The sequence below is a fragment of the Canis lupus genome, chromosome 2, assembly GCF_011100685.1.
Source record: "Canis lupus familiaris isolate Mischka breed German Shepherd chromosome 2, alternate assembly UU_Cfam_GSD_1.0, whole genome shotgun sequence".
NCBI lineage: Eukaryota > Metazoa > Chordata > Mammalia > Carnivora > Canidae > Canis > Canis lupus.
In genome coordinates, this window is record NC_049223.1 from 27,188,640 (window position 1) to 27,210,753 (window position 22,114).

Here is a 22,114-nt window from a genome sequence, read left to right on the forward strand (position 1 = left end):
TGTCCAATTGTTAAACTGTAAAACAGGAGAAATGAGATAAAATTCCCACACTCCAAAGAAATAAATTAGCTACAATGAACACTGATAAAATATTTAATGGGCAATCATTTTGGCTGCTTTAGTGTTAAAAGGATTTTTGTGAATAAGAAAATCCATTTAAAAAAGTCCAAGAGAGTTTAAAGCAGTAAGTAAATAGAGTAAAATAAAATAAAATGAAATGAAGTGATGTTTCTAAAATTTTCTCTGAGGCAGGAGAGGACTTTTGGAATTATTCCACTGACTTTAGAGCTGTGCTCAACGTGAAGATCATTCTAACAGAAGGAAAGAAAAAGAATACCAAAAGGAAGAAATGATAAGGTTGTGCAGTATCTACATCTTTCACAGCTTCAATACAGAAGAATTCAGCTGTGAGTTAGAGGCTCTGTCAGAGTTTGGTCCTCTTGTCTCCTCAAAGTTCTTCCTCGTGTCCTGTCATATCATGAATGGGCTGGAACAGGGAGCAAGGTTACAAACCTTGGCCTGACAGACATGGCAAGAAAGGATGGATGTCAGGCTGGTTACACACATAGAATAACCCACCAGCTTCCCCAGGGTCTCTCAGAACTTCAGAACCATCAGGTTTAACGAATCCTTCATATATATGGTCATTTCATTCTCATTTCTGCTGGTGGGAACTTTAATAGGTATGACTTTTGGCTGATAATCTGGCATTACAATCTCTTAGAAATAATTTAAGATTTCCTCATCAACTTTACTCTAAGTTTAGGCACCTGGTGGCTCAGTCAGTGAAGCGTCTGCCTTCGCCTCAGGTCATGATCTCAGGGTCCTGGAATTGAGCCCCGAGTCAGGCTTCTGTTCAATAAGGAATCTGCTTCTCCTTCTTGCTGTGCCTGCCCCTATGCCTACTACTCTGCCTACTGTGTGCTCTCTCTCTCAAATAAATAAATAAACAAACAAGTATCTTCTTTAAAAAAGAAAATCTTAAATGTTCATACTTTTGGACCACACAATATTGGAATAGATGAAGGTTTATATATAAAGATGTTGTCCATTTGTTATAGCAAAATCTGGAACAACTGAAATAAATGTCTTCAAATTGGCAATTAGTAAAATTGGCAACACAGTAAAATAAGATACCAGGTCATGAGGACCCGGGAAAAAGTCTATGATGTGCTGTTATGTTAAAGAGGGGCCAGGTGTAAAATTGCATGTGTAAGATAATCCGGTCTTGTGTTTCAAAAATTGCTGAAATACCCAGCAAACAGCCAGCAATGAGCATTATGGGAAGGATGGGTTTAGGAGAGGGTTGATGTCCTAAGCCACATGTTTCTAGACAGTTTATCTTAAAAAATTCAAAACCAAAAACCACTAACCATGTATTATTTTTATAATCAGAAAAAAAGATTTAAGACACAGAGCCTAGCAGCACTTATTCAAAATATGTTTTGAAAAGCCCTTTAGCTTTTTACACCTGGTTGTACCCAAAGGATGCAAAAGACTATACATAACATCTTTGTGAAAAGTACTTTTCTTTAAAACAAATGTCCAGTCAGCTTATTAAAAGGAAGAAACATATAACCAACATTTATTAAAGCCCTTTTAGGGGATCCCTGGGTGGCTCAGGGGTTTGGTGCCTGCCTTAGGCCCTGGGTGTGATCCTGGGGTCCCGGGATCGAGTCCCACATCGGGCTCTCTGCATGGAGCCTGCTTCCCTCTCTGCCTGTGTCTCTGTGTCTCTGTGTCTCTGTCTCTGTCTCTCAAGAATAAATAAATAAAATCTTAAAAAAAATAAAATCTGAACTATATATGGCATAGAGAGCCAAAGATAGGCAATCGGTGTATCCTGGAAGAAAAGCTACTCTAATAATTTCATTTTCAAATTATGGGTGTCCTTTTTTTGGGGGGTGTCCTTTTTCATCTATTCATAGAGTGGTGCATCTGTTATTAGAAAGATAATACAAGTCTTAAAAAGAAAGATCCACATTTCCCTTTTACATAGACTATAGAGTGACCGACTTTATATTATTTAAAACAAATTTGGAAATTTTAGTCACTCCACCTGTAAGACCTGCCAATTCCTTTAAGCAACTTATTTTCAGCATCTTCTTATTACTCAAATTACCTCTAATATTAAGTAAAATACCAAGAGCAATAGGTAGGAAGGAAAAGTAATCTTTGACAAAAAACTTACACACCAAATGCAGTTTTTAAAAAAAATCTTATTGTAGGGCTAAGATTAAGCTTCCTCATCAACTATACTCAAATAAGAAAGCAAATAAAAGAGCAAACTTCTTGTAGGTTCCTTTAGCCCTCTTATTTTAAGGTGGTTTTTTGTTTGTTGTTTTACTTGATAAAAACACAGTTGCTCCTAATGTGAAAGCAAGTCTCTAAAAGTAACTCAATTAAACTCTATTTGGATACTACTCCAAATCTAGAAAAGCTTGCTCCAACAGAGTAAATGTCAGTTCCATGGTTGAAAAGCTAAGACATCATCTGAATCCTTGAATATATCTGAAGAGGTCTTTATTTTCAGTCTACTATGTCTCCTGTTCTTTGGCAGTCGAGATAAAAGATGAATGGGACACACACGCTAATTTCCAAGGAACTCCTGGTCTTGGGAGAAGACAGAGACAGATAGATATATAAAGCATACTGAGGGCATTGACAGGGATGAAAACAGTGTATTCTGGGCCCTTGGAAGAGGGATGACTGGATCGGGGCAGGGATGGAGACGTGGGCTATGGCTGCTCCTTCCAGTAACAAATGGTAATTTTAAAAGGTGAATATGAATTTGCCTCTGATGAAGAGGCAAGGAGGTGGGAAGGCATGGCAAGGCAGATGGTACCACCTGAGAAAAGAAATAAAGATGAAAAACAGCCTGCTTTGGCCATATGGGAAAGTGCAAGCAGTGTGGTAGTGCTAAATGTACAAAGCAAACCACCAAACACTTTCAAGGGTTCTGGCTGGAGCTCCGGGGCAAGCAAGGCCAGAGAATAGTTCTAAGCAGTAGCAGGACCAGGTTAGTGGGTAAACCTGACAGGGGTGGGGAACTGTCGGGCTGCTGAGGAGTATGGGTATGAGGTAGGGAAAGAGATCTCTATCCTCCTTGGGTTTCATGCTTCTGTGACTGTGGCTCGGAATGCTGGAGCTCATTGTGAGGATGGAGCTCAGAACTCAGCCTGAGATGGTATGTCCTGGGTGCTAAAGAATAAAAATTTCAAAAATAATCACTTCATCTTTCCGGGAAGCAAAATATCTGTGTAACTCATGGCTTTTCTGTTTCCTGGCTAACAGTATCTCTCCTTGGAGCCGGTTCCAGATGTCTGTGTACGAGGATGTAGACATCCTTCCTTTATCTGGTACTGTTGGCCACTTGCGTGTAGCCAAGGAGGAGATCCACAATTGTAGATGCTGCCCAGAAGTTACTTTTGAGTTGAGAGCTCAAATGAAGATTGAGGAGACTTCTTTGGACAGAGTCTTTCTCTCTCCCTAAGTTTTGTTCAAAACAACACTTTCGGAGCTACGGAAACCTTTAGAGCTTAGTTTTCAAGATGCCCAGGCTGGTGTGATGGCGAATAAAATCTCCTGATTCCACTAGTCAGTCTTTGCCTTCTTTCAGGTTACCCTGGAGAATGGAGGCTCTGGACTCATCATCGACAGGTTAAGAAACAGAAGAAGAACCAGGATGGGAGATATAATGGTATGTTCAATTTTGGAAATACTAGGTCTTTGCTGCCTCTGTGCATCCAGGCGCAACTTGGGCAGCAGGGAACTGGGAAGGCTGGTCCACGTCCTGGGGAAGAAATCTGAGATGGAAACCATCACTGTGTATCCAAAATCTAAGGAGTGAGCAGGAGGATTTGGGCAGAAAGAACAAAGTAAAGTGGCCATGGGCAAGAAGAAGGAGGGAGTCCATGGAACGGAAAACAGGAATGACAGAGAATGAGAGAGAATCAGTCAAGTGCAGGATCAAGAGAAAAAAAAAGAATAGAATGTTCAGAAAGAGCCTGGGGGGAAGCAGCAGGTCTACCGCAGCAGAAGGCATACGTGTTGCAGGGCTACAGTGTGTTCCCTGGATGCAGCTAAGGATCTTAGCGAGGAGCTCCAGAGAATTTTCTAGGGCAGAAACCAGAATGCAGTGGGTTTAGGAATGAGGCATCAGAAGGGAGTCCATCTGGAGACGTCAGAAGAAGAAGTCAGGTAGCTTTTCTTGCATCTAACAGGGACTCGGGGAACCAGTGAGTGGTTTTAGATGGAGCCTCTCAGCCACAGGGAGGACAGGAGGGGAAGATACAGAGCAGAGGGGATGGTGAGGGGGAGGCACAATGGGGGAGGGGCAGGGGCGGGGAAAGGTGGGAACATAGGAGGGCACAAGAGGAAGGGCCTATCCCACAAATGAGAGAGGATGCTGTACTCCAGGGAGCCTGGCCAAGGAGCCGTGAGGACCTATACCTTTTGGGAACCCAAAGAGTAAATCCAAACAGACAGGGTAACACGGCCAGTCAGCCCCACAGAGTGACATATCCTTCAACCCATGGGTTAAGACTTTGGCAACCACGTTTTTTTTTTCTTTTTTAAAGATTTTATTTATTTATTCATGAGAGACACACAGAGAGAGGCAGAGGCATAGGCGGAAGGAGAAGTAGGCTCCCCATGGGGAGCCAACCGCATTTTTTTTCAAAGCTGCAATTTTCTAAGTCACAGAAGTCCTGCAGTGACATGATTATCCATCTTATAAACCTCACAGGCGGGAGCGGAGAAAGAGAAGAAACATTACACTATGCCTCTAAAGTCTTTATGTAAGTACTTTGATACTATGGCCCCATAAAATAACAGGAAAAAACAGAATGCAAATAACTTAAATTTTCTATGTTGTTGTCAATAATGGTAAAATCGCCTCAGTATTTCTATCAGCAGGTGCGTATTCTTTTTAAACACTAGAAGTGTGAGTAGTTTGATCTGTAGGGAAAATTATAGTCAGATAGTATCCAAAAGGTTACCATGATATAGCTAAATTATCTCTGCCTGTCACAGGTTAAAGAACATTTAAATTCTGGAAGTTCACATCAGCTTTTTCTAGATAACAAATCTTAAGTACCTTCCTATATTCACTCAATTAGTGATCTTGGGCCTTGATAACACTGCAGAGAGAAACTTTCCAACTATCATTCAAATCATATCTAAAAAGGTGGTCATAAATATTTTAAAACCTAAGTGAACTAATAAGACCTAGACCCATTAAGGATAAGATCTTTTACAACAAATTAAATAAAACAATTTATTGAAGTCTGGACTCAAGATAAGCTAGATTTACTAGCTGACCTTTTATTCATTTAAAGAACAAAATTAGCTCTAATTGCATTAGAATGGAATCCAGTAAATTTCCCCAAGTCTTCTAATGTGGCATCCGTGTAAGAACGGCTGTAATTGTTTACAAGTAAGATGGAAATGCTTTGATTATAATCTTTCCACTTGTTTTACTGTGTAGTAAAAGCATTTCCCCAAACCTAAAGCCAGTTTTCCGGACAGCATGCTATTTTTTTCCTTACACACACTGCGTGTTTGGTGTTAATGAACAAACTACAACTTGCCAGGGGAGGAAATTAAACTTGCAGATTTCATCATAAGTTTAGGTCAATAAAAACGAGAGAGTAAGAGATGGAGCCCAAGAACGCCTTGTCTGCAAAAGTCAGAAAAGAGCCAAAGACCCAAATAGGAAAAATTTTAACTACTTGCTTCCCCTCGGAAGTACGGTTGAGACATATAGGTTTGGCTCTGTTGACTTTATAAGTACGATAAGGGAGCAAGAATAATGTATACAGCCCACCGCTTGTGCTCCAGTTGTTTAGTGGCTAGGAAACTTCATTTATAATGTTACCACTTGTCACTAGCATTACAAGTAAGTCATTTGGCACACATTTTAAAATATAGTTATTCTTAGGATTTTTTTTTGGGGGGGTCATTGTTTCTGTTATTTGACTTCTGATATAGGTAAAATACCTATGAGATGTTTTAGTCTCAGTGGCAAGTTAACCAGGGCAAAAGAAAACTATTAACATGTTTCAATCTTTTTTTTTTTTTTTAATCACAGGCAATTTTATTGGAAAGGCAACAAATTAAAAATAGAAAAGCAAAAGGCCTTCTAAGTCTGACAGGATGATGCTCTGAAATGTTTCTGAGCTTTACTTCTAAAGGATCATGTTTTAAGCCAACAGGCTTGGCTTGGCCTCCTCAGCATGCTTTTATAAAAATATGAAATATGACTGTCTTTTCCTAAATAAAATCTGTCTGTTGTTTCTGCCTGCCCCTTGTCCCTTAATCCAGTAAGAGTCTTCCTTTCCTTCTGGGACTACCATTGCCCCTTCTGACAGGGTGTCTCCCCGACCACGGGTGCTGGGAGACGGGGTGGGGGGTCAGTCACTGGAGATGTGGAGGACTGGGAACCATAGCAGCCCTGGGTGACTCAGACCATGTTGGCCAAGCCGTTGTAAAAGAGAGTGAGCAGAGGCCCAATGATACGTTTCGAACCCTGGATACTGCCTCCCCTGAAGTCAAAGAAACCTCTTTGACTTTGCCCCTTTCAGCTAGTTTGATTCAGGCTTCTGTCACTTGGAACTAAGAGTCTTGATTAACACAAATAGAAAACATGAGCGCTTCGACTAGAGACAAGAAGATTCTTTACAGAGTCTTCTTCACTGAGGGTGCTACTACACTAGACCCTTGGATTAGAGGTTGCTGCGAGAAACCATCCAACAAAAACCGCCTTCGTATCTGCTGTAAAAGCTGCGATTGAAGACAGTGTTTTGTTGTCTGGTTCTATATGGAAATCAAGTTTTAAATTTGGTGCCCTGAGAAATTTTGTTTCTCCTAAGAAACTCAGAGGTAACTTCCTTTTTAAAAATATATTTCACTGTTTGCCCTTCTGGCTAAGAAGCCATAATCATATCTGACATGCAATCATTCGCTATTTTTTCCTTTTTTTGTATTAGTTTATTTCTTTTTTCTTATAACTATATTGTTCTCTCTTTAAGCTACTGTAAATTTGTTTACAGTGGAAAAAAGTTATATGAACAAAGAATGTTTCACATAAAGAGGGAAAATGCAGAAAGTAGGATAAAAATCATTTGCTATTATTTCTCTAAAGAACTTATCACTAAAAACCATGACACACGTTTCATCCTGTTAAATGTCTTTCAGCTAAACCTGGTTACCTTTTAAAATATAAAATGCTTATTTTCTTTAAAAATATTGTAAATGATTATTCTTGTAATTGCACTTGATTATTCTCTACTTCTAGCTGTACTGTCAAAAAGCATTACTCGGGAAAATTTGGATCTTAAAAAGACAAATATCTATAAATATTTTATTTTTAAAGATTAAAACTTTTATGTTCTTCAAGAATAATGAACAAACTTTTAGCTCCCATTTTCATAGTACATATAATTTAGAAATTCCAATCATTAAAAAGCCCCTTCCCAGAAATAACTAAATTCTGTACACAGCAACAAGAAACTGAATTACTTACACAGAAAGGAAAGCATCTAATTTTTAGCACCTCTGTTAAGAGAAGTCTGATTAGTGAAAGAGTTTCCAGAATCATAAGGAATCTGATAATACTTAAGGCAGTGTTGACAGTGGAAACCAAAATGTTGGCAGAAAGAAAACTATAATTGCCAGCAGTAAAGTGGTCATTGAAAAATATCTCAGTATAATTTGCATATTTTGGAAAAAGGGTTACATCTATAGAAAGACAATCCATTGTAACCTCTTAGTCAAAATAAAATTTAGAATTATCATTGACAATAATATTGTTCTCTGAAAGGCATCATAAATGATTCTGGGTCACCTGATCAAATATACTATGAGAGAGTAATTGGAAAAAATGACCAACCATTACTAGCTGTTTGGGAGGGGGGCTCAATTAATTATCCCGTCTCTGGTGAGCTCACTGCATAAAGGCACTGGCGTCCTGAGGCTTGCAGAAGCACCAGTGCACAATTTCTCCAAAACAGTAACCCCCATTAACCAGCCCAAATAATACAGCTGGCAGGTGGTGGGGGCTTCACCAGGGAAGAACTCCACTCAAGGACAAGAGTGGAGCACTGGATGATGAAAAGGACAGAGACTTCCTCCCCAGTGCTGGCAGAGGGCAGCTAGGAAGGGGCATCTGAGAAATGCAAGAGAGGCATGCTTAACCCTCTATCTGCCACTCTTATGCATCCAAGTTAAAGTTTTCTTACACACAGTTAAATTTTTCTTAATACTTAACCATTTATTTATTTATTTATTTATTTATTTATTTATTTATTTATTTATTTGAGAGAGAGTGGGGGGAGAGAGAACAAGCAGAGTGGGAAGAAGGAGAAGCTGACCCCCTGCTGAGCAAGAAGCCATACTGGGGGCTCAATCCCAGGACTCTGGGATCGTGACCTGGGCTGAAGGTGGACCGAGTCACCCAGGCACCCCTATTTATTTTTCATACTTAAACAATATTTAAAATTGTCTTTCTTTTTAATGAGAAGCTCCTTTAATAGAACTTTCAGCCTTAAAAATCGAGCCACACACATTTAAACACAGAAGAGTGGCAGGTCCTGTCCTGCCAGCTCCTTCCTGACTGTCTTGTCTCACAGCCCTGTCCCTGACACCCCCCCACCACATTACTTTGCTGCATCTTCTCCATAGAATGAACAGACGAATGAATGCCGTACATCAGCTCACTTCTCCTAACTTGCTCAAAATACGCTGTCAGTAAACGGTAGGACTGGGATGGCAAACAACCTGGCAACTGTGTTGCCTCTGGCCCACCTCCTGGTGTTGGGCACTCTACTCACCCTGCTCTGTGTCCCCAAGCACAAGGGTGACCACGATCCTCATCACTACAGCTACAGGCAGCTGCTCCTGGCCAAGCGGCGACCTACCAGACAGTTTCCTTCAGTGTGCTTCCCACTCACACTACTCACGAACGTCACAGGTGCTGAGACTGTAATTTCAGGGTGACTATTCCACTGTTCTCTATTCATCTTCATTACTGCCTAAGGGCAACCCTGGAAGCCCATTACTGGGGGGCATGGCACAAGAATCTGAGGTCCCTGCAAAGTCATCTGGGATTTTAACATTCATCTGGTGGAGGTGCTTGACTTCCTACACACCCTTTCAAATACAGATTCCAGGCATGTTAAGTGAAGACAAAAACAAGGTGTCTGTCTTGCTACGAGGACTAACATCAGAGAACAGAGGAAATAATCTAACCTCAAAGTACTTTTCCAGATCAAGGGCAGAAGACCTTCTTTATTTAGGAAAATTTAGAAACTAAATATTGTCTTAAAGATCTTCCAATGAGAGGGTATAATTTGAACCCTGTAAAGCTTTTCCTTTTTCCCATAATTTCAAAAGACTCTAATCCTCTGCTTGTTCTTTAGCAATAAACAACCCCTTCCCCCGGACGATTCAGACCCCCCTTTCTGAATCCCACTCTGCTCATTAATTTCACTTCAAAAGAGTCCTGTAGCACCAAGTGTGTACAAACTAAGTAAAGGCACATTTATATGAATCTGCCCCCTCTTTTCCATTATTACCGCTGTGGAATAAGCCATGCATCTTTATGTTACGACAATAGAAGATTACTTTTAATTTCATATAATTCACATGTGTCATAAACTATTCTTTTAATTTTTTTCAACCATTCTTGGCTTGTGAGCCATACAAAAACTGGCTATTTTGGCTCATGGGCCATAGTGTGCTGATCCTTGATTTAAATTAAAAAAACAAAAAACAAAAAAGTCTTTACTGATTAAGATATATTTTACATAAAATCCTATTACTATGTGACTTGGACCTCTTTTTCACTCTTATTTTAATTTAAAATGTAATCTATTTCACTTAATTTATTCCTTTGTTCATTATAAGTATTTCCTTGTGCCTGACTTTGGTCAAGTGATTAATTATTCATATAACATGGGGGTTATTTACCTAAATATTTGAAAGTTCACATATTATATAATGTTATACTTTCATGGTCAATTTGTCTAGAATGTCTGAGCATTATAATTTCCCTAATACTGGACAGTCTGTTCCAGGATAATAGGATATATATATTTTTTTAAGATTTTATTTATTTATTCACAAAAGACAGAGAGAGAGAGAGGCAGAGACACAGGCAGAGGGAGGAGAAGCAGGCTCCATGCAGAGAGCCTGATACGGGACTCGATCTCATGGCCTGAGCCAAAGGCAGATGCTCAATCACTGAGCCACCCAGGCGTCCCGATAACAGGATCTATTTCTCATGTTTCCCAGTGTCTCAGGTGTATGAGTGATTTATTGAGAGGAGAAAGATAGTCAAGAGAATGAATGGAAGATGCTTAAAGGTGGATGAGATGCATATAATTATCAAAGTTTTTTAAAAAAACAAAAAACAAAGTCTTTTCACAGACCTTTTTTTCTCCAAAGGGAATGAGTAAGCCAAACTCTTTTGTGGAAGTAAGGATTAAGTAATAGTGAGTTACTGAGAAAACAGTAATAAATGTGAACTAGTAAGAGAAAAGCATTTGTTGAATGATAAATAATATCTTCTCTTTAGAGGAATGAGCCCAGGTACAGAATTTCCAAAAAGATGGTATCAATAGCTGCTCTGGCTAGGTCTCCCTGCTAATCAGCCTTCTGTCCTCTATTGGTGGAGGGAGGTGGACATTATTAAATTTTTTGTAGGTAAAATAGATTGAGGGCCTGGGTCAAACCGGTATCTGCATAAAATGAGCTGAATTTACAGTATTTTTGTTACACTGTCTAAGCTTGTCAGTAACACTACCACCCATTGTCTAGGTTTTTACTGATAAAACCAAAAAAAGTAATGTGGAAATTATGTGAATAATTTGGGTAAAAAAAGGATGAACTATCTGGATTTTCTTTCAATCTTCAGAAGAACATACATTTTCCTGGAACCATGTTTGCCTCTACAGCACCATTCATCATAATGATATTAGACCTTTTCATTGTGTTGTTTGGAGTTAGCACAAGCAGCAGCATAAAATACAAACTTTTAAGATGTAATGAACCACTGAGAACACAAGGTATGTTTTCTGTTGTCTACCTACTATATAAGTGCATGGCTCCTACTGCCATCATTACAGTAAAATCTGAATGAAAACTCAGTGCCCTGTAAGCCCATTTTCTACATAATATTTGACTGTTTACAATGTAAACAAATCCATTTTCAGGCTTACTGGTGAAAAATAAGTTGTATAAGCCAGTACTTTCAGCCTATGGGATTCATTTAAATGATAAACAGTATGACTTATACAAGAAGGATTTTTAACATAATTTACAAAGAAATCACTGTTTTATCACCTTATTAAAATCACATAAGAGTACTGTAGGCCTTAATTTGTAGCTCCAAAATGAATAAAAGAAACAAAGGCAACTAACTCACTTTAAAGCAGGGTGGGCTGATGATAGGATGATTCTGTGAAAATTAAGAACAGTGAACACAGGGTTTACATTTCTAGTCCTCTCTTGAATGAACGAATGGGCAGATAATTAAGACTTTGGTTGTTACTATTATATACTGTTTCACTAAACCTTTGGCAGTCTCTTTGTTTTCAGGTACAGAATAAAACCATGAGAATCTCCATTCTTTGTCATGGTGAGTAGAGAATACATACTTGAGAAGGTATAACATTACATCCACCCGGATGGAATACGGCAGTCAGTCTACTCAACATATAGTTTCTTCCTTTTCAGATAACCAGGACATTCAGAATTACTCAGACACCATGTCATGTGTTTAAAGAAGAGAGAGAAAATAAGAAAGAAGGGATCCTCTAGGTCAAAGAAAGCAGTAAGCATTTACTCTGAGGAAAGAAACCGATACAATTTGAAAATGAAGAATTCTCAAAGGAAAGCTTGATCCTCCGTGTTCATCTCTGGAAAAGGTGAGATTCTAAACCCATTAGGAAAGAGCAGGGAAGGTTATGTTCAATTTCTTTCACTCTAATTGAAAACGTTTATACTTACATCTTGTCTTGGCCAGCACCAACTCTGAGAGTCAATCGGGGGATGACTGGACTTGGGGCTGGAACAATTGGCTCCACTTTTATCTGTTGAAGTTATTACATTAGAGTTAAATGTGGTTTCGACAAAATTCCTCCTACTCCTTCTTCTACTTCCTCATCTCCACAAACCTGATAAGCCAGTTTAAGCCCTGAATGTGGCTAAAATGCTAGATCCAAGGACCATCTGGGCTATTTTGTTTTTTTAACAACCAAAGGCTACCTGGCTTCGTGAGAAATTCTACAAACTTGAATTACATCGTGAAAGTTATGGGAGTTATTTCTGTATTTTCTTAGTTCTGGTTAATTTCTTGGATTTTATGGTTAGAATTTTTAAACAAAAACTCCTCCAGATCATTTGGTGAACATTAATTTCCAGACTTAATAAAGTAGAAAAAAATGCACTGATATCTGCACCTATAAGCTAAAATGTATTTGTTTATTGAACTTGAAAAACATAAACTCATCCTAAGTTTGCATCATCATATAAGAAAATGGAAACACCAAGTGTAACTGCAGCATTAAACTGCTCTGTTTTTAGCTTGTGGTCAACAGATCTGCAAAAGAAAAAATAGACCTTTATAGAAGGATTTGTAGTGAAGGCAACATCTGCTGAATAAACTGAAGACCTTTGCAAATATTTGAGCTAATGGTCAAATATCAAGTATGACTTTAAAGGGGTTCTTCACACGTGTTGGTGTGAAGAGTTCACGGTATAATATTTTGAATGAACAAACTGAACAAAAGCTCTGTAGCTCCAAATATCATCAATGTCAGAGATTTTCAACAGGTGTTTGACTGGCATTTTTGGTGGGACAGTCCTTTGTTGAATGGAACGGTGCAGGCATGGCCAGATGTTCAACATCCTTGGCCTTGGGCCCTGCCATATGCCAACAGTCGCTGCTAGTTACTGTGATGATTAGCTGCAAGCCACTGACTTAAAATATGTCAAGCCCAAGAATTAAATCCTAATAGGACAGTGTGGTAGTTCTAAAGGGGAATGAATCTATAACATAATGCTCAATATATTATATCATCTAGTTAATACATTGCACATAGATCAAATTTACCTTTTTTTTTCATATATTTTTAACTATTTCCTTTGAGTTTTTTTTTTTTTTTTTTTTTTTTTTTAAATCCATCATCATGTCAATACCTGTGGTTTCGACCATTCTCTTGAACAGTGGCATGTGGGAGGCACTCAAATACTTACTGAATTAATAGCTCAAACACCTTCAACTCTCTGTCTCTGGGTTGTTTTGCCGTCTGTCCAGAACCAATTCAAAATCATCCTCAAGGCCCTCAAGTAATTCCAAAGAAAATTTTAAAGATCATGTAAACTTAGCAGAAATTCCAATTCCGTCTCTGCCTTCAACACTGTGTATCTGGATCACCTGCCAAGCCAGGTAAGCACAGAGACCACCTCGGTTTAGCTTACTGCTACTTTGTTGTGCCTATCATAGGGGCTGACACACAGTCAGTGCATGAGACACAATCAAAGAAGTTGTCTGAAGCAACAATTTCAAACTCTTACCTCTTTCAAGACCTATCCTGTGATTTCCTTTCTACTTTTGTCCCTCCAGCTCCACCGGAGAAAGCACTGAGGCCACCAGGCAGAACTTCTTCAGCCCATGCAGATCTACAGACTTCTCTGCACCTGATACTGTACCAGAGTCCCGCTTCTCTGGTCTCTTAAGGAGACGTCCTCCTTATGTAGGCATCTTCAACCTCATAGTGCCACGATTTTCCACTAGTTTTTAAATATGCTCAACGATCTTAAAAAACCTGCCTGCCCTTCAGCCTTCTACTGACCACCTCTCCTATATCAGACTCTTGTCAATTGTCTCCTTCTTCACTTACTCATTCTTCAATCTGCTCCAATCTACTTTCTCTCCCAACCAGGCCACTGAAACCTGGAAATCAGTCATTTCCTGATGTCCTAGTATGCTTTCCACTGGGGGTCTCACTGGCCCCCTTTCCTTCTCCTCTACTAAGTCCTCTGCTTGACCACGTCCTCTTGGCCTTCTACACTTTCTTCAGTGGGTGTATTATCCATGTTCATGGTTTCAATGGTAGGTTTTACAATATGCCATGACTTCAAAATTTCCATCTCTAGACTAGCACTGATTGAGCCCAAGACCACAATAGAATATTACCTACTCAACATTTTCAACTCAATATCCTTTAAGCGTTTCATCTCACCACATCTAAACTTTAACTTGTCAACTTTCTCATGAAAGCCTGCTCCTCCAAATGGTCACTTTTGATGCATGTCTCATCCACTTGCCCAGTTCTTTGGACAGTATATCCCAGTGGTTTTCCTTAAGGCTCTAGGGGACCAAGGGCCACGGAGGGTGGGGGCGGGGCAATAAGAGCAAGACCCATGGATAACTAGCTAGGGTTTGTACCCACTTCCTCCAACTCTTTTAACAGAGGGTTCCGTATCTAAACAAATCTGAAAAACCAATAGTTTGGTCTATTTTGTAAACTATTAAGATTTCTCTACTTTTCTCACCTTTCTGTATTATCTGTAGGAGAACAGACAAATATATCCAGAACAAACATTTTAAACTGCCTGCTGCTTGCCAGGCATTGTGATTGGATATTTTTTAGATGTTCTCATAGAGTTTTTTTTTTTTTTTTTTAAACAAACATGAGGGGGTAGGCATTATGGTTTCTGTTTTACAGGGAAAGGTATCATATATGAAGCAATCATTTTTCCTTTTCCTTTTTCTGTTCTAAGGTCACACAAAGAGCAAAACTAGGATTGGATTCGGTTGTTTTGTTTCAGAGAATGGAAAATTACATACAGTTCCTATATTTCCTTAATTCTAAAAAACTTTAGGGTAATATGGTTATAAATTATGAGTAATATTCCACATTCCTTCAGCCTGCAATATTATTTAATCACTTAACCCTTCCTTAAGCTTTATTTAAAAATAAAGCTGCTCTACCTTGAAAAAGATCTTTACCATTACCATATTTCACACTGTCGTTTGGTCCATATCACACTACACAATAATCATAACTCACACCTGCATAGCACCAAGTGTGTTCCATATATGTGATCCAGTTTGCTCTTTGAACTCTGTTTAGTAAGTAAATGATCTACCTGTAGGTCTCCTGACACTAAGTTCACTCTCACCTCTACCATGTTGCCGAGTCCTTTGTTCCGGTAATGGTGGTGTCTTACATGGAGCTGGCTACTCACTTTCTTGTAAATGTCTTTTATGATGAATGACATATATTTGTGAAATGGCTAGTGTTGGTTGTTGTTGTTTTTAGAAAGGGAGAGAGAGAGGCAGGAGAGGTGAGGGGCAGAGGGAAGGAGAGAGAGGATCTTAAGCAGACCCATGTCCAAAGCAGAGCCAGACTAGGGCTCAATCTCATGACCCTGAGATCATGACCTGAGCCAAAATCAAGAGTCAGATTCTTAACTAACTGACCCACTCACGTGCCCCCAGGGTTGGTTGTAAAATCATTTTTCTCTATGTAAGGCTAACTAGTTTATATGGAAATTGTGATTGACTTTGGCCTCACCTCCATTCAACTAAACTGGCTTTTTTTTTTTCTTTTTAAGATGTAAATAGAGGTGCTTATTAAACTGGCTGGGTTGTTGATGCCATCTTAAATAACTTGTCAAGGTAAAAGAATCAAGACATGGTTATTTATGTTATACTATTTAAAAAGTTTAAATGATACTATATGTAAAAAAAGAAGCAAACAAAAACAGAGATACATCTTGTAAGTCCAATTAAAAATGGTATATATGTGCCCTGAAGAAAAAAGATATTTTGTAAACGTGTGGAATTAATGAATGATTCAGAACCCTGTTACCTTAGCTCCAAACTTTTCCTTGGGTAAAATTAGGGTGACCACATCATCCAGAGACATCTTTGAGAGTGAGAGTAGGAGCTATTATTTACGCCAAAAAAGTGTGTAAACTGGGATTGTCCTAGGCAAACCAGGACAGAGAGTAGCCCTCCCAACAAATACTTAAAACATCAATTTCATTCTTAAAGAAGCTAAATAGGATTTAACCTACGGATAATATTCAAAAATATTAATGAGGATGCTAATAATACAGATACACAAAATATCATTTCTAAATTAGAATTTACCAGACTTCTGTTTACATTAACTTTATCCAAAATGCCTACCAAAATAAAAACAAAGACATTTCCTGCATTCATAAAGTAACTTCTCACATGTCCTTCTCAGAAATCACTAAACAAATGACAATTATTTGGAATTACTTAAAACCATTCGACTAATGCCACATTTTAATGGCATGAAGCCAAACTCTGGGGACAACATGAGCTTCTAAGGGTTAAAATAAAAGCACTGCACTTGAGAGTGAGCTGAGAATTGGGGCGCGCAGAGCATTTACAGTGGATTACTAAGCTTCCCAATCCACCAAAGAGCAAAGTCCAGTAATAGAAGACTCCTTTGTAGCTAACTAAAAATACATTGTCAGTGGATTTGTCCAGTTTTATGTATAAGCAATACTGCTTTCACCTGAACTAATACTAGTAGTCATATAAGCCCCTTATTGCCATGTGCTGCATTTTTTTTGCTAATCTTCAAGGATTTAGCTTCTTTGCCACATACCTCAGGGCACCAACTGATAAAGCTCTAACTCTCCATTTTTCCAGGACACCAGCAGTGCGGCCTTGCAAAAAATGAAAATCGCTCAAGAGATTTAAAGGGGAAATTTATTTTTAAAATCCTGACTTGAAGCAAAGAGGTGGATTTTTAAAAAGCTTATCTATAAAGAATCAGTTTAAATTTAAATTCTATCTTGGAACTCTTTCATGCATTCCAGCTTTAAAGTTTATCTTCTGACAGGGACTTTCTGCAAAGGTAATGGGCAGCTTTGTCAATATAATCTGGCCAAGTTTTTATTTTCTATTTTTTTTTAACGTTAAACTTCTTTCACTTAAAAAAATGTGTGCTAGATAGAGGAATAGCAAGTTCAGCGAATGCTAGTTCAGATTCCCATCTATGCTAATATGTCAGCAAAATATCCAGAAATAGTACTGATGAAGAGCTATTTTTAATAAGCTAACATTTTGGATGTGGAATTATGATGACTGGCGAGCATCGTATTGTCTTTCTTAGCAATTAAGGTCTTTACATTGGTTCAATTTAGAAGCGTGGTCTCAGTACTGATAAACTGTTTAAGACATTAAAAAGACAGTCAGAAGGAAATTCTACAGTGTGGTCAAGTATGACAAGTGGAATCCAGCAAGGAAAACTGAAACAGAAGGCAGGATTCTGCTTTCGCTCAAGTTCATTCACACCCAGACCTGGAGATGGTCTCTGGTAAATGGCTACTGATTCCAACACACTCAAGAAAATGTTAGGTGACTGGCTTCCCCTTGGGACAGAGAGTTGTAAGAAACAGGAAGAGAGTATCTTCCTCTTTTTACTGGGCTACTGGATTGAGTAAAAATCCTTCATTTCACTAGTTAATGATGAGAGCTGATGAGAAAAAACTGGAAAGGAAAGTACTTTGTTCTAAACAGATGGAGGAACAATGGCAACCTTTTGTCCAACCTTTATCCAACCAGTAGGACTCTTTGGTGTTCTCTAAAGAACAAATTGTTTAAGTTCAATAAAAGATTATTTGAGGGCAAATGCTAAGGGAGTTGGAGCTAGATTAAAGAACCATGAACCATTGTAATTGTTCTGATTACTGAAGTCATTAAAGCGCAAAAGATCGCCATCGCCCATACTCTGAAATATAGTGGTTGAAGAGGAGTTCTCTAAGGTCTCTCCAGGGACTACAATTTTCTCAACTCAAAATGTTCACCTAATTTCTGAGTGTGAAACTATGGTTAGCCTTCTCATCAGCTCCTCTCATCTGAGGTGACTAACTGAGAAGGGTGTTGTGGGTGACAAAGAACACAGACACCACTCATGCAGACCTGGGGCCAAGTCCTGGCTCTTCCACCCATCAGCTACAGCAAGCTACTTGACCTTTCTATGCAGTTTGCTCAACTCAAAATAGCAGTAACAGCACCAAACCCTCCAAGCTTTTGGGAGGATTAATTCATAGAATTCTGGCCAGGTCTGGTGCTCATATGCACTCACTAAGCAGCTTAGTGATGGTATCATATACCAGCAGATGGTATCATTTACCATCTGGATTAGTTCATCCAGTAGCTGATTTTGGCTCAAAATAACATTCATCAATATATAGGATAAAAATTGGGGGAATCCTTTACAGAATTTACGACCTTTCCATTTAGCAAATATCAATTATCTGTGGGTTGATCATCAATATAATTGACTTGTTTTAAGGAAATACTGAAGAGTCATCTTAAATGACACCAGCTGGTCTTCACTTGGAGTCTTCAATGAGAGGGGAAAAGAGAAGGCCTCTATAAGCCAAAATATTCTTGGAGAAGGTATGAAACTCATTTCTAAGCAGAGGTTATACTTTATGATGATGCCATCTCTTCTTGGTATTGACTGGGAAGGAGACAGAGGGAAGGGAGCAGAGGGTCAGAGAGGTTTGAAGAGGCTGGTGAATAACTAATAAGTGGTAGAGCCAGAATTCATAGTTAAGTAGGTCTGACTGGCAAAGCCCATGATCTTCGGTGGGCCAGCACTGGGCCTATTTATCTGCAGGTTGTGACATCATCATTGTTTGGATGACATTCTACTGTGCCTTCTCAGATCAAGGGCATAAAAACATATTTTCAAATTTGACAGGTGGATTTTGGTTTACATTCTGTATCAGGTTATATGGACAACTGTTCAGTTCCAGTAACAAATGAGATATTTTATTTAATTTTTTCACAGTAATCCTCCTTCTAAAAAACACTTAAAAATACCAAAAGTCAATTTGAACTAAAGTAGTCCTGTAACATTCCTCTAAACTTCAAAAATCCAAGTCATGTGGTACACACACTGACACAAGCACAAACAGAGAATTTTAACTGCTCTGAAATATACCATCAGGTTTATCACTGCCGAAGCTATCATGTTATGCTTGTGACTGCACAGCATAATTGCTCTTGATATGTTTTCCATAAAAAGTTAGTTTGGTTCTATTTTAAAGAGCTGAAAGATCAGACTCCTAACCTTGACTAGTGTATATTACTGCACATGAGGAACACAAATTGTGCATGAATCATTACACTGTGGATTATTACCACTACTAGAAAAACAATTTTTTCTCCTGATGATGCACCACTGAGCCAGGTGCCTTACATAATTTCAATTAATCCATTTTTAATTTAATGTAGGAAAGCGTAGTGGTTAAGAACATCAATTATATAGCATCTGACAGCCTGGGTTGACATGGTGGCTCATGTTCTATCACTTCTGAGGTGTATGATCATGGGCCACCGGCCACCTTATTAATCTCTCCAAGCCTCAATTTCTCATCTTAAGGTGATAATGATTATGGTATCTACCTTATAGAATTGTGGTAAGAAGTTAAACTTACATGTAGTGCTTGCATGATGTTTAGCATGTAGTAATTACTCAATAAATATTAAGAATTAGTGTTTTGCTGCCTTTCTTCTTTTTTTTTTTTTTCTTTTTTTTTTTTGCTGCCTTTCATTGAATGTCACCACATCCCTGCTTTAAAGATGGAGCACCTAAGGAGTAAAGAAACTACAAAACATGCCCTGGATCTTAAGTCAGATTTGCTGGATTCCAGAGCCCATGCCTCCTTCAACTTACCATGCAGATCTCCATCTAATTAATGGTACCTTTACTGGTTTTTGTGTTGATAATGTGGATGTGGCTGGTAAAAACTTTATAGGCAGGTTAAATAAATACGGGGAGATGTTTTTCTTTTATTAAAACAATGCCCTTGCTTGCTGATCTGGGTCAACATCTGTGAGTTGCTCTTGTGAGCTGGTCAGGATGGGAAGGAAGGACGACACTGTGGCCCTCATTTTTGTGACAAAAGACATTTTCTCAGGGCAGCTAAAATGTGCCTTATTTTGATCTGCGGATATGTAAAGGAATTCTTCAATGCTATGTATACTTTCATTTACTTGTATGTCTTGATGCTCGGGGAGGAACATGTAGAGTTGAAAAAGGAGAAGTCAAGGTTTACGTTCATGTCTCAATTTCTGCACCTTGTCAGTGGCATCTGCATGGGCTGCCCTGGCCTTTATCCTCTCCTACCTCCATCAAGAGCTAAACTTTAAAAGGATGCCAGGGAAGGAGAGATCATTTTTCAACAGTGCTAAGCACAGCTGACGCCCCCTTCCCCCCCGGCCCATCAAATGTAAGTTAGCTAGTCTGGTCCAGTGAAGTAGCAAACATGTTACTATATTTTATGGGTTGATTCAAAAATGAAATAATATTAGTTGCCTCCATCTTCAGTATGATCCACACTGACTGGGCATTTACTTACGTATGTGCCAGATACAGTACTGAGCACATCTCAGATGTACTCTCATTTATTATAAAAGTAACTTGCCCAGTGTCATACAGCTAAAAATGTCAAGCTGTGAACTCAGGTTTAACTCTAGAGACAAGACTATTTATTATTTTGAAAGCCTTATATGATAGCCAACTTTTATAAATTTTTATCTTTTGTCATTCATCTGAGCCTTAACCCATCAAATGTGATACAAGGACTTGTTTTCTTCTGTTAGGTAAAGTCTAGCAAACTTGTAACTGAGCCTTTACCTCCAACCAAGTTAGTCTGAGGGACTTTTCTTTCCCAAAGTCAGGTGGAAAGGCAAGGATTGCTGTTACAAACCTAATCTGATGGGCTTTACTCAAAGTCATAATGGCCGTTGAAACAACTCCATTGACTTTCCAAAGTTAAGATGGTGATGAAAGCAACAGTACCCTGTTTGATCTACTGAGGGCTCAGCTGCCAAGGTGCTAGGTACATGACAGGTAAGTGATAACTGCTGCTGGGCAAGATCTCCAGCAATAAACATTTCGAGACCATGAAGAAAATATCTCTGTGTCAGTGACCTGGCTTTTGCTGGTTGTGTGACCTTGATCTTGGACAAGTCACCCCCTCAGACTTACTTTCTTGTCCACAAATATTGGTAACGATACCTGCTGGACATCAGGCACAGGTATGTTAGAAGGAGAAAATAAGGTACGTGCAAGTGCCAGGTGCCACATGAAAATATCAGAATGATAAGATGATTTTGAAAATGGAAACAAGAGTTGGATTTCTGTGTCTTGTTAACTTGATGTTCAGTTTTTAGTATCAGGATTTCCATTCTACTTCTTCATATTTTGGAATAGCCAAGGGGGACAGAAAAAGCATAAAGGTAGGCAGAAAGATGTGAGAGCTGCCATTAGTGCTTGTCAGCTAAACTAACTTTTCTAGGTAAGTATGAATTTTGAAATATTGCAAAAATGCTGGTAATAGATCTGCTGTGTGTTAAATACATCTTAGTTTATTATGTGGAAAAAATTACTATGTATTCTTTCTGGCCAACCTCCAAGAAGACTGCTTTTCAAGAGGCAGGGAAAGGGTTTCTGAGAATTTGTGTGAGACACCGTGAATAGTTAGACTTTTTAAGAAAATTTAAAAGAAATTTTCAGACCAACCAACCACTGTAATCCAAGGAACCATGGACTGAAGAGCAAAACTATAAAAGCAGAGGTCACATCCTGGGTCCAATGGCTTGAGGTCTCAGTTTCTACAGACCTGCAGGATATGCATCAGTCTCCTTGGCTGTACTCTATGAAAGACTGACTTACTTATGTTGTAAAATACCTGGAATTATTCTCTGCTCACCAGCCAGGCTGCCCGATCAGCCTAGATACTCGGAAACATGTCCTAATCTTATAAAAGCAGAAAAGAGGAGGACAAGAGATGCTACAGAAAGTAGTAGACAGTCATAACCCCAAACACTTGCCAACCCAGCTCACCCTCCTTCAGGAGGGACTCCATGGGCCTAGCTCTGTCCTCTGAAAACACTGCCCTCTGTCAAATGGATGCTGTCTTTTTTTGGGTACCTGATATTTGGGTACAAAGCAGTGTATGCTACACTTGATAATTATAAAAATATTATTTACAGGTGAAGATGATGGATTTTTTTTTTTGTAACTGCCAGAGATTAGTCTGT

The 22,114-nt window shown here is 38.8% G+C and overlaps 1 protein-coding gene across 2 annotated transcripts in view; it reads right to left on the reverse strand.

The window, feature by feature from the left end:
* TAF3 (TATA-box binding protein associated factor 3) overlaps positions 1 to 22,114 on the reverse strand; it is a 180,414-nt gene that overhangs the window by 23,168 nt on the left and 135,132 nt on the right. For both annotated transcript variants that reach the window (XM_038530162.1, XM_038530163.1), the window contains exon 4: positions 12,010 to 12,092. In XM_038530162.1, coding sequence (XP_038386090.1) covers positions 12,010 to 12,092 — 83 coding nt within the window. The remainder of the gene's footprint in view (positions 1 to 12,009; positions 12,093 to 22,114) is intronic.